The sequence below is a fragment of the Nymphaea colorata genome, chromosome 1 (assembly GCF_008831285.2).
Source record: "Nymphaea colorata isolate Beijing-Zhang1983 chromosome 1, ASM883128v2, whole genome shotgun sequence".
NCBI classification, from domain to species: Eukaryota; Viridiplantae; Streptophyta; class Magnoliopsida; order Nymphaeales; family Nymphaeaceae; genus Nymphaea; species Nymphaea colorata.
The window spans coordinates 28,848,436-28,865,261 of record NC_045138.2 but is presented as its reverse complement, the minus strand read 5'-3'; the positions used below and the strand labels follow the sequence as shown (position 1 = coordinate 28,865,261).

The 16,826-nt window shown below is 40.4% G+C and overlaps 2 protein-coding genes across 3 annotated transcripts; one reads left to right on the top strand and one right to left on the bottom strand.

The window, feature by feature from the left end:
* Window positions 1-113: 113 nt before the first annotated feature.
* On the bottom strand, window positions 114-8,686 carry LOC116265973 (uncharacterized). The gene is made up of 8 exons (XM_031646997.2): window positions 8,299-8,686; window positions 8,007-8,094; window positions 7,750-7,835; window positions 6,394-6,472; window positions 6,254-6,313; window positions 2,078-2,199; window positions 1,079-1,150; window positions 114-994 (listed from the first exon to the last, which is right to left on the bottom strand). Exons 1-8 carry the CDS (start codon window positions 8,538-8,540, stop codon window positions 892-894), a joined length of 852 nt encoding a protein of 283 aa, XP_031502857.2. The 5' UTR covers window positions 8,541-8,686; the 3' UTR covers window positions 114-891.
* A 2,065-nt stretch (window positions 8,687-10,751) lies between these two features.
* On the top strand, window positions 10,752-16,723 carry LOC116261739 (casein kinase 1-like protein HD16). 2 transcript variants are annotated; one of them, XM_031640586.2, is made up of 16 exons: window positions 10,752-11,570; window positions 12,470-12,598; window positions 12,718-12,791; window positions 12,907-12,976; window positions 13,080-13,135; window positions 13,245-13,316; window positions 13,955-14,049; window positions 14,138-14,204; window positions 14,339-14,468; window positions 14,820-15,038; window positions 15,123-15,265; window positions 15,372-15,546; window positions 15,633-15,723; window positions 15,811-15,968; window positions 16,071-16,259; window positions 16,351-16,723. In XM_031640586.2, the coding sequence occupies exons 1-16, from the start codon at window positions 11,199-11,201 to the stop codon at window positions 16,408-16,410; spliced, it is 2,100 nt and encodes a 699-aa protein (XP_031496446.1). In that variant the 5' UTR covers window positions 10,752-11,198; the 3' UTR covers window positions 16,411-16,723. The 2 variants fall into 2 exon arrangements, with proteins under 2 accessions (XP_031496446.1, XP_031496436.1); XM_031640576.2 differs by having other exon boundaries at window positions 15,633-15,968.
* The last annotated feature ends 103 nt before the right edge of the window (window positions 16,724-16,826 follow it).

Genomic DNA, 16,826 nt, shown 5'->3' with positions numbered 1-16,826 from the left:
AAAGTAACTAGTGATAATTAATGAGAAATATGGAAGGATGAATTTTGCTTTTCCATTTACTTGTTTGGAGTTAAGTCTCCAAAACATAATTGGAGAAAGGTGAGCTTCCTGCATCAGGAACGATTTTGCACTTGAAGATCTTATGTTTATAATGCTATTAGAATGAGGAAACGGGAGCAGACTTGTGATTGTCTGAAAAGGAAAAGTGAACGAACATATAAAAAGTGAACAATCTTCAACCTTTCTGGCTTTCTGATTGACTCCAACAAGCTTCCTCCTACTGATATTGGCTTCATGTACACCAACAAAACTGTGGAAGCCGCACAGGCTAACTTCAACCATGAAAAGTGAACATGCTTCTTGCTTTGTCAATCGCCAGCAGAGGGAAACAAGTGGCAGAAGGAACAAGCTAGGATCCATCAAAATATTCATTCTCTGTGCACGAGTCGCTATAATCAGGAAGCTCAAAAACATTAATTTTTCTGTGCAAGTTATTCTATGTGCTGCTTGAATTTTCCAGCCACTTCCACCTGGAAACTGAAAATGGAATTTCCCATGATCACTCAATCCAACACGATGAGAAACAAAGATTGCCCTTGCATGCCATTTTCTTCTTCCTATGCTAATTATCATTAATAGTAAACAATGCTGCAGCAGTTGACGCGGCCAAAGTTAGGGTGCCATGAATCGACTGACAAACAAGGGGGAGTGGTACTGATTGACTGCAACAACCTTTCTCCTACTGACGTGGAATTAATTGACCCCAACAAGCTTCCTCCTACTGATACTGGCCTTGTATACACCGACAAATCTGCAGATACCGCACAGACTTCCTTCAACCATTTTCTCCTTCTGATACTAAGCAGCTAAAAGCTCGTTTACACTAGGGCGTCATATCTTGAAATACTTGTACCCATAATCAGGGTCGGTCATGCCTTCCTCCCAATCACCTATTTTCTGGCCACCAAAAACCACCTGTTGGATTCCAAGATATCTGTTGAAAATGGATGACAGAAGATACAGTGAGAAGAAGAAAGAGACTTCTGTAGGCTAATGGTAAAGGCAAGAAAGCTCCTACTCTGAGCTCAGCACGGTGAAACAATTGAGCAACACATCAATGGCAAAATAGTCAGATGTTCCAAGATCAACCCTGTTAAGTGACAGATCAGATGAATACAGCAGTGAGTTGTGTTATGCAAGAGCAATCAGAATTCTATATATCTGTAATATCTGGACTAAGTAAATACGAAAGTGATCAACTTGATTAATCGTTTTAAAAGGTGCCACATCTGAAGTTAATTTTCAAATAGGTTGTTAGAATATGTTGTTGTGGGAACCGGGTCCATATCTGGACCCGGTTCTATGGTGCACCGACAATCCGGGAACGCATTGACTCAAAGGAGCTGATTCTGCCATATATGAAGTCTGAAGATCAAGTTGCAGACGTCCTAACTAAAGGGCTTTGTACTTCTTCATTCGAAAAGAATGTTAGCAAGCTTGGCATGTTTGACATGTATGCCAAGCTTGAGGGGGAGTGTTAGAATATGTTGTTGTGGGAACCGGGTCCATATCTGGACCCAGTTCTATGGGGCGCGGGTACCGAGGTGGGCTCGGTACCCTAGGCGGCTTCTCCTCTCTCCCTCTATATATTGTCACTTATGTGTAAGTGTTGAATTAAGTGGAATAACATTTTCTCTCTCCTAGGGTTGCGGTTGTGCACCTAGGTTAGAGCTTCTCCGTGGTTTTTCACATCTCTTTGAGGTTTTCCACGTATATTGTGTGTTCCTTCTCTTTCTCTCCATCTTGGTGTGTGTTTCTACATAGGTGAATGATAATGACTACTTTGACTTTCAAAAACAACTTTACATGTGGCACTTTGTAAATCTTCAATCAAGTTGATCAAGGACTTATAATCAGTTCACATGATCATCATATTTATTTAGTCCAAATGTTTTATAAACTAATCTATATATATATAACATAAATATGTGTATACATACATACATATATATATATTTATTTATTTATTTATTTATATATATATATATCAGTGATTCTTTAGTCCTTGAGACTGTACCACACTCGACCCCAGTTGTCCTGAAACTCGACGTCACTGATATCATGGAACGAGGATGGCATTACAGTAGCTCCCTTGTCCGCATCATAGAGTGGATCATAGTCCATGGATGCACTTGCTAACTGGATATCATTGCACAGTTATTAGAAGCATGTTCTATCACAAACTGATTAGGTATGGAAAGGGCAAGGTAAACACCAAAAGATGTTTGACAAACCAAAGTAAGCATGCTCAATATGCTACAACTTGCAATAAATTTGGTGCCTTAGGTTATTCTTCAAACATAATCCTGATGTATTAGGCAAAATGTCAATTTTAGGAGCTCTCGTTTGCCCTCCAAATCAGATAAAAAAAATGTGATTTTGTTACATTGCTGAGCTTATTCCTAATCCAAACACAATAACTGACAGCACCAAAAGCAGTTACAATTGACCACACAAAAACTTTTAGGAGATGAAAGCATTGTTGCAGAGTAGTTTCAAAAGAGAAATTATTGCTTGGACAAATACGCTCAAAAAAATTATTCACATGAAATCTTTGCCAGTTATGTTGGTTACACTCCAGAAGCTATATAGCAGACACCTTGTAGACATAACCAAGATCCCCTGCAATTCCATGGATAAAAACAACTGTGCTTAGTTGCTACACCTAACAAATCTAATAATCCCTTGACCTAAAAGAAATTCCTTTCTTACTTTCTTGTTCCTTGTGTACGCCAAAGCAGGTGCCGTTCAATAGAATAAAAAAAATCTTTGTAATATAATGTTTTACTGGCTTCAGAATAGGTTGAAGAGCTTGGTAAAGGTGACTCGATGGCTTTTATTTTTTATTTAATTAATCTATCTTGTCTAATAATTCATGAATGAAATTATCATATGCCCACAATTGGATAGAAAGGAGTTACCATGGTTGTAGAAGTAGAAAAAAGGTTCTTTCGTTCTAAGTTCTAACCCCCTCCAACAGGAGGGGTTTTGGCATGAAGCAAGGAACACATCCAGGAAAGAGGCTTCACATAAAAAGGAGAGAGAATTTCAGCTATCTACGCGAAACATGCTGTTAGCAGCCACCTGCTACAGGAAATTGCTCACCCACACGTACTACCCTAACCCAGTTAGAGCGACCCTCACCAGAGGAAAATCCCTATTACATTGATAATCCTTCTCAAACCCACCCCACACATTTATAATTTTCTAGTACAGGGTCTGCTAAAGGACCCGCCCCACCTGCATATGTATTACCCATGACCCAGTTGCTAACATTACTCCCTCCTTCGAAGAACACCTTGTCTTCAGGGTGTGAGTATACAATAACTGGTGGGAGCATAGAATAGATGCTGCCTGAGAAAGCTTCCTCCTTTGGTTTCAGCCAAACAAGGAGGGCAGCCAGCAGCTGTGAGACCTGGCTCAACCTTGGTCTTGATAATGCAAGGGCGCACTTGAAGATCAGCTTCTCCTTCCTTGACTTGTGTATGCTATCAGGTTTTAACAGCGGCAGCGGAGACCTGTTTTGGGGGCTTGATTCAAAACATGAGATCTCCACAGGGGTATTCTCTATATTAACATGATCCTGCATGGTAGGTGTGTACTAATTGATCGATTAAACAGAACTGCCTTATGAGATGCTCTGATCTCCATCGTACACGCTTCAGCACTTCTTAGGCATGGGCTACGTTTTATGTGTAAGATGGCACTTCTAAGGAAGTAGCTAGTGGGCCTCACAGCTAAGCCATTGTGTTGATCCCCCTTTATTAATATTGCAACATCCTCTAAAGGTTTGTGCGCGGAGACATTTGGAACTGTCCCAGTTGGCTTCCCATAATTCCTGAAGCCATTTCTACCAGGTTGGTCACTCTTCAAGAAGCTTTGCGATCCCATTTGTAACCCTGCTACCAACCTAGTCAATGCTCCAAACACACTCAGTCCAGATTTCCCTGAAAATTTAAATAGTAATATTGCACTCAACAGGGCTGAATGCTTCATCCATTCATTGCACTGTAAGCAAGGTGTGCCCCTTCTAATTGGAATGTCCTGCTCCCCTGAGTGACAAATGAAATGGGCTTCTTCCTGAAGAATACAATCCAAAACAGAGATGAGATGTTGATCATCGCATTTCTTCTGATAGTCAGCTAATTTAGGGAGGACTCCTGCCCTTAGCTCTTGCAACCCCCTAATCAGCACCTGGTAGATCTTCTCAAATTCTTGAACTGTTGGTAGGAATGTCCTCATGCCTAAGTTCAGCAGCGTGATATCATGGGAGGCATCTCCCATGGTAGCATGAATTTCTGAAAGTTTCACATAAGCATCTTTAATAAATTCTCTGCTTTCAATTTTGTTGTCCATATGCCACGCCCTGCACAATGAGAAAGGGATTTTAGTAGGAAGGTTGTTGTCTGGATCTATGAGGTATCCTAACATAGATCGAGTGCTTCTGGGGTCCTCTAAACAGATTTCAACATCCCTTCGTGTTAACAAAAGATCTCCCATTGCTGAAAAGAATTCTACTTTTTCGATGGAGCTACCAGTTGCTCCTCGTAAATGCTCCCACACGTAACTGATCATATGAGTAGCAGAAGCAGACTGAGAGAGTTCCTCTGCAAGTGCATGTTGCAGAAAACCAGCAACTGAGAAGATCGCGCACCAGTGGATGTTAAGAGGAGTCTTCTCCAAGAAGCTATTGTCATCTCCGTGCAACCCATCAAACTCCTATGCTGTGCCCATGATATAGCAGTTCCTCGACTCTCACTTCTTACCTTGGGCAAACTTCAACCTAGATGAGTATGGCCACCTTGGTCTGCACATCAGTCGATCCAGCCATGGAGGTTTTCTAGGTTGCTGTTTTGCGCCATGTCCCCCATTGTGTGGCCTCATCTTCCTGATGCCCCTTTTCCTCTACATGGAGTCTATCCTTTAGTGCCCAGTGAACAGGATCCCCGATAGAGAAGACTGAGACTTCCATCTTTGGAAGTTTTGCCATGTGCAGCAATTTTCTGCTGCATAACTGGGTTTTTATGGAGTTCCAAAGAGATTTTCATACCTGGTTGGCGTGGAAATAGGGAAATATGTGAGAGCATCTCCATTCCTAATCGGTTCTCTTCGTGCTTCTTTCCCTCACCAGTGAACCCCTCATCAACTCCTCTCTTAGAATGCCTTCAACTTCATCCATATCAATAAGAAGCGTGTGGATGTTTCTAGGTTCTGCTTTGGATCAGGGCTTAATCTCTGCAGCATTTTCCATGGATAAATCTAGAAGGTTACCTTGCTTCTTCATCCTAGACCGTATCTGCTCAGAACCATCATGGTCCTGGTGAAGCAACTGCAGCAGCAGCTCCTTGAGAACGCATTGCCCCAAGCAAATCACTTGTAGCTTCTGGTCGATGTCAAGCATCTGTTGATAGATCCTATCAAGATAATTTTCTAATTTCACCTTCCATCGATCTATCCGACCCAAATGATCTGCAACGTCCTCCATCAGGAGGCTGTAGGAGACTAGCTCTGATACCATTGTTAGCAACCACTTGCTAACTTCCACCTGCTTACTCACCCACATGCACTGCCCTAACCCAGCCCAGTTAGAGTGACCCTCACCAGGTTGCTAACATATGCCAAAATAAAGCAGGTGGAAACTTGTCTTCATTGCTTACTCTCCGTAAATTGGTAATGTTCTAGAGAGCAGTAATAAGAGGAACAGACGAGTTGGAGCAAAATGCACTTACGAAGGAAGGAAAAGTTCGCATAAAATTATACTCTCCCAGAGAACTTGATGTGCTATCTTACTGGAGGCAAAAGCTTGTGTTTGCCAAATTTGACAGAGAAAAGAAAAAAAAATAAAGGTTGGGTCATTTATAATGTCTAAAACCAAAAAACTAACAAAAATGACATAAGTACTCAAAACTTTTACCCTCCTTAAAAGAAGGCAAAATATTTTTTTTTTTAATGAGGGAAAAACTTCCCTCAAATTTTCACTTGCAAAAGGTTTCCCTAGCACAAAACATTACCACCGATCAAACAGCCCCTAAAGAACAAATACTGTCGCAGGGAACTCTCTCCCTTCAAAGATAGATACCAATAAAGGAATATAAAAAAATAACTGCCAAATAAATGAGTACCTTTAAAGGTGTCATCTAGTTAAACACAATGCATAAAGGAAATACATAACTACTCCATATAATCAACAAACCTGCAGATTTGAGGAATTGAATGCCCCTAGTCGCCCCATCACGTACCATGATTGTATAACCTGGAAGTAGAATTCATTCTTTAAGAAAATCTGATTCTAAGGAACTTAGTGATAAATAAATGGATTAAAAAATACTTAACACTTCCAATGAGGTCAACATCTCGATCTGAGGGAGCACCATATAGTTCAAACCATATATATGAATCCGTGAGATTGAAGCTGCAGGTAGCCAAACGAAGGTTAAGTAACCCGAGTGAAAGGTTTATAGCTTAAGGGCAAATGAATTAAATGGAAAAAAACTTGAGGCCTTGCAGCTGCAAATTCTTAGAACTTGTTTCAAATTTTGATGTTCCAGGTGTACATTTTTAAGTAATCCTATGTTTCCTATGCTCTAGCACTTTTATTCCTTTTCTTTCACTTCCACAAAAGATAAATTAGCAAAATTCAAGATGTAGTATATTGAAGATGCCATCTAAATGGAGTGTCTCGGTTCTACAGCCACATGCCATGAAGGGGGAGGTACAATTCCCACAACCAAAGATCAACCAACAGATCTTAATCAATATTTGAGCCTTTCATTCACTGAACCTTTTATGTTTATTCAGCTTAGCAACAATTAACTGATTATGGGGTTGCACTTGCGGTTAACACATAAAAAACAGATGCTTCACAATGCATATAAATATTTTACCATTGGTTATTCAGTACCACCATGCAAAGCCTGATTGGTGAAATGCTAAATACGTGGCAACCAAGTGCAGTTAATCAATCAACCAGATGTTGCATCGTTACTTGCACTTTAACCTTTCCAAACACATGCATATGCACATATACATATACATGCAAGTGCATACATCACATCATCCTGCAACAATTTGTGGCCTTTAAATGTTTATTTTTCATCACAGACATGTGAAATGCGCTTTGGGATGTCAGTTGAACCTACGAGAGCAAGTTCCCTATAGCTTCAAAAGTCATCATCTCCCAATTCTCATGAGTTCCACACTAAAAAGGAAACCAATGCACCTAGCTGCGTGCATGTTTGCGGTTCACACGCTGCAGCAGTTGGCTTCTCTGTGCAGAATGCATTACTCATGGAAATTTGACGAGTAAGTGACCACATTATAGATGATTCGACTCTTTGTCGCCACAAAGTCACCCCTCTTGACGCAAAAACATCAAATTTAGCTCAAGTTGTGACATTCAAGTTGACGCCAATAATAGTATTGGACACACTATAGCACGCGTGGATTATGGAAGATTCACGAGTTTCTAATCATCGAACGACTCGACCTACAACAAAACGGGAGGCCAGTACAATTTATGGACAATATAATGTCGCTCCCCTTGATGTAAATGGCAATATATTGCTTTTCACGAGTTCGAGATTCGTATGAAAGTAATCATAATATCACGTAAAACAATAAAATTTATCCAATAATTGGATTTTACAGATCTCTAGTTCTTAAACTAAAAAGCTGAGTTTTTCGTCTTACTCTCTGAAGCTGACTTTGAAGGCAACGATGGAGCCTGTCTTAGACTTGCGAATGTCTCTGCCTTTCTTCCGAACTCTTTCCTCGACCTGCATGGTTTCAACCAACAATTTCACCATTTCACTTCTGCTGAGAGCCGAAAAGTCAGGTTTTTCAACTCCCAACTTCATCACATGCCTAAGGAAGATCTCGAAGGCCAAAACCAATAACAATGAAGAAAGGAAGGGTAGAGTGAAGAAGCGTATGGGTGACGACTTTACCTTTTTCCTCATCAACTCGGGATTACCAATGCTATCACCAAGGACGGCCCGAAGCTCCGAATCATCCTTACAAGCGTCCTCCAGAATCCTGTTGCAGAAATTTCACCTTTATAAAGGACCCCAATTCAAGACTAACCAAAAATGACCTTCGTAGGCGATTGAATGCACCCGTTTATCGCGTGAAATAAGTTTAAGCTTTTCATTAGTTTTTCGTCCTACTTTTGTCAATAAACTGTCGCATTCAAGCACCGGTTGCAGAAGGGGACAGAAAGAGAGAGGGTTCATTGGTTACTTTGCCCAAGTTGGGTAGTTGTGGATTCGGTCGTACTCTCTCTTCCTCTTCTCCTCCCTGATTTTGAGAAGGCGCCTTCCTCTGGCACTCGTTCCCGACCCCGTTGCTGCACCTCGGTCACATTCTTCCGGTAAGGCAGTTGCGCGGATTCTCAACCGATGGGCACATGTTCCCGATTGAGAAGGTTGCCGGTGAGGGTGGGTAGTTGGTGAAATGGACGAAGGGCATAAAGCAGATAGCATCTCCCTCTCTCTCTCTCTCTCTCCGTCTACTACAGCTCCATGAATCCCTGCGACGCTCCGCAGCAAAAGGATTTCGCTCAGTTTGAAATGTCTCAGGTTGCGTTTGATAGCCTCCGATCTGCTATCCAATCTAAAAAAGACTAGTGTCATTTGGGTACATACAAGATCACTGAGGTAAAAACATTGATTTAAGGTGAGATGGGAGTCTGATCTTAATTCTATGAATCTGAAAGGTGGCGTTTTCTTCTTTTGGTGAACAACTGCTTGCGACTCAGAGCTGCGACACGGACCAATTGAGACCAACTTACATGCATCTTTTTGTTAATCTCCAATTGTCGGTTTGAATCCGAAACTGAGCGTCTTATTAGCTTCAAAATATTAATATCAGAATTCGTTATTCTTTAATTATATTGATTGTATTAACTCATGTTAAACCGCTATATGAAATAACATAGTTGACATGTCTTTAAATCATAAGAAATAGCTATATGTTGCTCTTCTGTTAAAGACATTCTAACCGCGTGTCTTTCCATGCATTCGCGTATAGCCAATCGACGTAATTGGTATTCTTTAATGCAATCTAGCCTTGAAGACCAATTCCATGCAGCGAATATGTTATATCAATATTATATTTTAGGAAACATAAAACGCTTTTATCAAGAAACTCAATATTCACGCTCAATTCCGGGTTCTTACGATTCTTTCTGCATATTGTTGTCCTGGAAGTCTTTGCAAAATAGAACATAAAAGTTAATTGAACAAAATATCCCATGAAGCTCGCAACACATAGACTTTGTTTTGTTCAAGTATTGTTACTCGTTCTTTTTTGCTGTTCTTATTATATATAAGTGTCTCTTAAGCTTTTGAAACATAAATTAAGAGTGCCCTTAAATTTCTGACTCCACCACTGACAGCTCTTCTAACATTAATATAGCAATAAGTGATAGGTTCAGTTATTTAAATGTGTACATGTCAAGTTCGTTTGTACATTTCATAATCATACCAAATACATCCCTGCCCATTTGAAACCCTTTTCCCAAATATAGATCCAAATCTACTGCACACTTCTTATTCAAATTATAGCAGGACCCAGCCAACCCATGTCTAACCAGTTTACTTTTTTTATGGACAATGGCATATCCAGCTTATTTTGATATGCTAACAAGTTTGGACATGTCTATTTGAATTTGAGAGGGCCAACACATGCATACATTGATTGAAATGGAACTTCAAATTGGTATGATCTCGTTTCCTAATTTGGATACTTTAGTCCAATTACCCATAGATTGAATGTAACGATGCATATATATAAGTTGAAAGATGCACCGATGCATATATAATTTCAAAACTGGAGCATTCAAATTCGTTTATAACGTAGGCAGTGCATCATAACTAATTAGTTCCTCGAAACAATCTGATTTAAATTGATATTTTGTGGCACCTACTAGTCAAACCAAACAATTGAGATACACGTTAAAATAGCAAAATCTAAACTATGAAAATCCCGAGTAAATTCAATTGCCTTTTAAATAAAATTAAGGTAAAAAATCAGTTTTTAAATAAAACATAAAAAAGCAAACTAAAACAGCACGCGGCGCTTTTGGACAGCTCTGCCACCGATTTGTAACCTCATGCATGAGACAAACAGAGATAGCTTATAAAAAATCGCTTATTACCAGTTTTGAGAGCGCTCTAACCTTACTAATATCTCACTTATTATGTTAGATTATATTTACATCTTTTCATTTGCTTATATTGTTTTGTATCTGGATTTTTATCCAGGATTTATCGAGAAACGGGACGTGAAACCCGCGGGAGATGTTTTTTTGACTTCCCGAAGAACGAGAAAAAACTCGCGCGAGATTTTCCCTCGGCCAGGTTTCATTTTCATTGATATCGAGAACTCTGACATTCCCGAACGGAATCTAACCTTCCCGTACGACTCGATCCACACCGTTCAGACTTTCAAGTTGGACGGCCAGAGCTCTCCGGAAAGGGCCACACAATACGTATAAAGTACGATTCAAGGACACAAGAATACGTAGGTTTAATCGCTCAACGTGTCTTTGATATATGTCGATCGTTCATCTCGATGATCGGACGGAGAACATGTCAGAGTACCTTTAAAGTGAATCTGATACGTATAAAAACGGCTTATTTATTATGTATATTATATATATAATCCTTAGGTGAGGCCAAATTGATCGCGTCTCCTTTCACGAAGCCAAATGTCTGCTGCATGAGAGCAAAACGGAACCTCTGTCTCGTTCTCGTTCTCTTTTGGAGTCTTCTGATCGTGTTCCTGTTATTATCCATTTTCCCGGCGAGTCCCTGTTTTCCCGGCAATTCACTGCCCATATTTTGGCGATCATTCGATCGATCACGACGTCGGCCAAGCGGCGGTCGGGTTCTGTGAAGGGACAACGGCGAATGCGCTTGTCCCGTGGCTCTTTAGAGTTTGGAGTTCCATATGCGAATCCTTTGATTGAGGTTTTCGTGCTGATCGCGGGCGTAATCCATCGCGAGGCGCGGGCGTGACACCGGAGACGGCACGGGATCGGTTTCCTGCCGGGCTTTTCTTCCTGGTCTCTTATGCGGGACGTGGCAGGACGGGAGAAGGATAGGAATTGGAGAGGCGTGCGGTTGGATGGGTAAACGATGCCGGTTCTGCGTAGTGGAGTGCGCAAGGGCCGGGGACAGCCGCCCGGCGAGTTGAACGATAAGGCGGCGGGTGAAAAGCAGGTTGGAGGGAGAGGAGGAAGGAGGCGAGGCGGCAAGAGTAATGGAGCGGTTGGAAGGCTGAGATCGGGAGGTACGAGTGGCAGAGGCCACGCGGCCGGTTTGGGCATACAAGGACAGGTTGCTGCGGCTTTGGAGAAGTGCGGTCCTGGTGGGAACGCGGTGGTGCAAAACAGAGAGGAGGGTTTCGTGGTGGAAGCGAGAATGGAGGATAACAACAGCGGCGCAAGAAGCGAAGATAAGGGCCCCGGGGCGGAAGACGAGGGCAGCACTGCTCCTCTTCCTGAAAGGGTTAGTCTTTCTCATCCTCCTCTTTGTTATCAGATTCCCTCTTGAATTTGGTTCCTGACTCGGTACGAAACAAGATAATGCCATTCGATCGTGGTTACGTGAATACTTCTAGTTGTTACTGGTGATCAGGAAGCCGGTTAAGAGTTTGTTTTTGTTTGTTTTTTTTTTAATCGACCGTCTGTTTTATTTGCTGTCAGTTGGCTTATCACTCTTTGGTATCCGATTGGGAATGGTTTTTGTTTACTAGTATCTATTTTCTGCCTGAATTTGTGCACTTTAATGATTTTTCATCTTTTCTCACTTATTTTGAACATCGGTGCAAGTTTAATATAATATTTATAGCTCAGCATTTCTTTCGTTTTTTTTTGTTTTGGTCCTTGTTGAATAAAACCATCTTTTTTTTCTTCCGAGTGGAAAAGGAAAAAGAAAGTGTATGGATAATCGTATCTTGTTACTTGCGTACGTTTGCATGATCCACTAATCGCTCAATGCTTGTTGCTGGAATTTTGTATTTTTACGAAAGTTTATGCGTCTCTTGTTTTTAATTCGACGAGGCGGTAGGGTTATTCGCAATCAAGATGAGATGAATCCATTAAATCTGTTAATTATCAGATCCAGTCGTTCACTTTGTCTGATGCACAACTTTATGGCTTGCCCTTCCGAATTCAGCTGTCTAACTTGTCCTTTTCTACGCTGACTGAAGTTGGAGACTGGGAGATTCTCACTTAATTTTTCTCATTTTATTTCTTTATGGACGCTTTATTCTCTGTTGTCAGAAACACTTCTTCACTCACTCATGTCAGAAGCTTTTCTCTGCTGTGTTTCGTATTGTTGTTGTATGCATTAGGATCGTCCTCTTATGTGGAAGGAAAGTGATATTTTTACATATCCTGCTGCAGGTTCAGGTGGGTGGTTCGCCAGTTTACAAAATTGAAAGGAAGTTGGGAAAAGGAGGTTTTGGGCAAGTATATGTTGGTCGCCGTGTATCTGCTCCAAATACAAATGATCGAACAGCTGGTACTCTAGAGGTACTGTAATGTTATGCTACCATCTAATGCGCTAGTTGACAAAACTTTTGTGCATATTGATTTTCTGCAAGCTTTGTTAAGTATTTGAATTTAATTTTCCATGATTCTATGCATTGCAGGTAGCTCTAAAGTTTGAACACAGAACTAGCAAAGGGTGTAATTATGGCCCCCCATATGAGTGGCAAGTTTATAAGTAAGTTCTTATCTGTTTTCTGAATCATATTTGAGCATTTTATTGTCATATGCTATTGCTTTCTACTTTTATGAATTTTTTGTTCTTGTGTCCTGATGGACCTATGTCTGTGCAGTGCACTTGGTGGCAGTCATGGTGTTCCTCGTGTTCACTACAAAGGCCGCCAGGGTGATTACTATGTGATGGTATCCATTGATTGACACTCTATGAATTGGGAGCCTGCATTTTTAACAGGATTATAATCCTTTTTATACTTTAAAGTTAAGCTCATATGAAAAAATCTTGTAGGTGATGGATATATTGGGACCAAGCCTATGGGATGTTTGGAATAACAATGCTCATCTGTGAGTTCTAAATTTCTAATTGAACAGATATGTTTTTACATTTTGTTCTGATTCATCCACCTATCGTGTGTAGTTTATTTTTTGACTCCTGTTCTTGTGTTTAATGCAGAATGTCTACTGAAATGGTGGCCTGTATTGCTATGGAAGCAATCTCTATATTGGAGAAGATGCACCATCGAGGGTTAGATCATCTATCCTCTAATCTCTCTGCTCATATATGTTAGATGGCTTTTGCTACCCTGTTTTGTTTATTCATTTGCTGTTCTGTGGCATAATGACAGTGCTTTCTTGTACATAGTTACTGTATGCTTTAATTTGTTAGGAATGTTGTTCCCTCAGGCTTTTGTCTGAGTATGGTATGTGCTGAGGCGCACACACACACTTACTATGACAGATACATACGTGCGTATATATATATATATATATATATATATATATATATATATATGGGGGAGACAGAGAGGGGGGTATATGTGATTGAATTAGGTTGTGAAATGTATATACAGCAAAGATGAACATCCAAACACAATGGTGTATCTACATCTCAGTTCATTTGGGTGGAACATCCACATGTCCTAGCAATTTTAATCCCATTATTTTGTTTTGCATAATTATATTTTTTTCATGGTTGCCTACAATAATCTTTCTGATTGTAAAATCAAGGACATATTTTATTGTCATGCAATTCCCAGTTGTTACTGCATGTAGTTTATCTTGTCTACATCATTGTTCCTTGTTGCGAGTCATCAAATTCAATTTTATGTATCAAAGACAGTCTAATTCATCAAAGTTCTATTTGTTTATTTTGTTCTTTTGTAGATATGTGCATGGGGATGTAAAGCCTGAAAATTTCTTGCTTGGCCCACCTGGTACACCTGAAGAGAAAAAATTATTCCTCGTTGATCTTGGGTTAGGTAAGTCATGTTTATTGCTTATATATGGATGGTACTTCTGCTTATGTGGAAAGAATTCAACTTTCTTATTTTCTTCATTATTTTCCAGCCACTAGATGGCGTGAAAGTTCGACTTGTCAGCATGTTGAATATGATCAAAGGCCAGATGTCTTCAGGTAAATTCAGCATCCATTGTTTAGTTGAAAACGTGTCTTTGTGATGTTATTTTTGTCTTGTTTAAAGGTTTTGCATGCATGATCACTTGAACATGCTATTTTGGCACCTGATTAATTGCTTGAAATGTATGCAGGGGAACCGTGCGCTATGCTAGTGTGCACGCACACCTAGGAAGAACTGGCAGTAGAAGAGATGATTTGGAATCACTTGCCTACACTCTCATATTTCTTTTACGTGGCCGCCTGCCTTGGCAAGGGTATCAGGTTGGTCTTTTCTTCTCCTCAATTACGTGTCTTCATATGGCATTGCAGTTTTATATTTTGTGCTCCTTCATGTACATTTGTTTGAGTAAAGGACATGAACTTTGGCCAATGGCTGCACAGTAGAAGTGGTTTCATTGTGAGAGGGATCCATCTCTGTTGTATGAACTGCCCTGCATGTTCTTGATTTTCAAACATGGACTTGTGACTTTCGAGTATTATGGCTACTTAAAGAAAAAAGGGTTTTGCATAAGTAACCACATTATTGGAATCTGGAGCTCTTTTCACTGCTACTGAAGGCAGTCTGTCCTTTTCACTTTTGATCTAATTCATACACTTTTTTATTGTTTACAGGGTGAGAACAAGAGTTTCTTGGTTTGCAAGAAGAAGATGGCTACATCTCCAGAGGCTCTTTGTTGCTTTTGTCCGCAGCCATTCAGGCAGTTTCTTGAACATGTGGTAAACCTGAAGTTTGATGAGGAGCCCAACTATACTATGTATATCTCTCTCTTTGATGAGATACTTGGTCCAAGTCCAGCCATAAGACCAATAAACACAGATGGGGCAGAAAAGGTATCTTTTGTGAAACTTCCATTTCTAGCCTGTTTTGTGTTCTCCATTTTGAAATTTGTCTAATGCATTATCACAAATGTAAAGCTTATGTACCCTGTTGGACAAAAGAGAGGGCGCATTACAATCGAGGAAGATGATGACGAACAACCGAAGAAGAAGATCCGTATGGGGGTGCCTGCAACGCAATGGATTAGTGTTTATAATGCAAGGAGGCCAATGAAGCAGCGGTATGTGCTTTGGTTTTTATTGATTTGGTTCTTTAACTATCCACATTTTACAAAGATTTTCTTGACCTTGTTAATGAAAAAGTTCCTTGTTCTTGCCGTCCCTTAGGTACCATTATAATGTTGCAGATGGAAGGCTTGCACAGCACATTGAGAAAGGGAATCAAGATGGGTTATTTATCAGCAGTGTAGCATCTTGTACAAATCTGTGGGCACTTATCATGGATGCTGGCACTGCTTTTACATCCCAAGTTTATAAAATGTCGAAATGTTTTCTTCACAAGGTTCCCTGTTGCTGGTTTTGACTTTCCTTTTTTGACTTTTGAAGTGCTTACTATTGGTAATTGACATTTCCTTGGTACTTTTGAAGGAATGGATCGTGGAACAGTGGGAGAAAAACTATTATATTAGTGCAGTCGCAGGTGCAAACAATGGAAACTCTTTAGTAGTAATGTCAAAAGGTAATCTACTAATCTTTGTTTATCTGAGACTAGACGTCAACGTGCGTCCCAAATCTATTTTGCTCATGCAATTGCATTCTAATGCAGGTACCCCATATGCACAGCAATCTTATAAGGTTAGTGATTCATTTCCTTACAAATGGATCAACAAAAAGTGGAGGGAAGGTTTCTTCGTCACCTCAATGGCCACTGCTGGGAGTAGATGGGCAGTTGTTATGTCTCGTAATGCACCCTTTTCTGACCAGGTATGTATATTTATTTTGCAGTGTCGTCTCTCCTTCCCGCCTCACTCTTTTGAATTATGTCTTAATTCTCAGACTAACCAGGTTACTTGATAAACACGCTAGGTTGTGGAACTTGATTTTCTGTATCCTAGTGAAGGCATACATCGGAGGTGGGATAGTGGTTATCGAATAACTGCAACTGCAGCAACATGTGATCAAACTGCTTTGGTATTGAGCATACCCAGAAGAAAGCTTAATGATGAAACACAGGAAACACTGAGGACATCTGCATTTCCTAGTACACACGTCAAGGTTCATACTTTCTTCCCGCCCCTTTTCCTATACCTGCCTTCTTTTTCGGTGATCTGATTTGCAATATATGTTTCTCCGTCTTATTTCACAGGAAAAGTGGGCGAAAAATCTCTACATTGGATCCATTTGCTATGGCCGAACTGTCTCTTGAACGTGTATTATGGTGGAAAGCTGCCCGATGCACCATTGAAGACATCCTTCCTCGTGCATCGAGTCTTTTTGGCGTCATTCTTCCTTACCTGCAGGCATGCGGCTCTCTTTTTGATCTGGAGCAGAGAAATTTTTTGACGTGTGAGTTTGCAGCTTACGCCTATTATCAGATTATGTCCTGCTTCTCACCTTGTGCAATAGTACCAAGCATATCTGATGCCCCTGGTCTAAGAACTGCGATCCACGAATATCAAATGAGATATGATCTTATTGTTCTCTGTATAGCTTTTCAATAAGAATTCTTTAGCAAGAGATATCTCGTCTGATTGGGTTATGAATGAGCATAAACTTGCACTCTACGTGGTTGCGGAGCAATGTGAGGAACCGCGTGCTGATGCGCTACCTTTTTTCAACAGC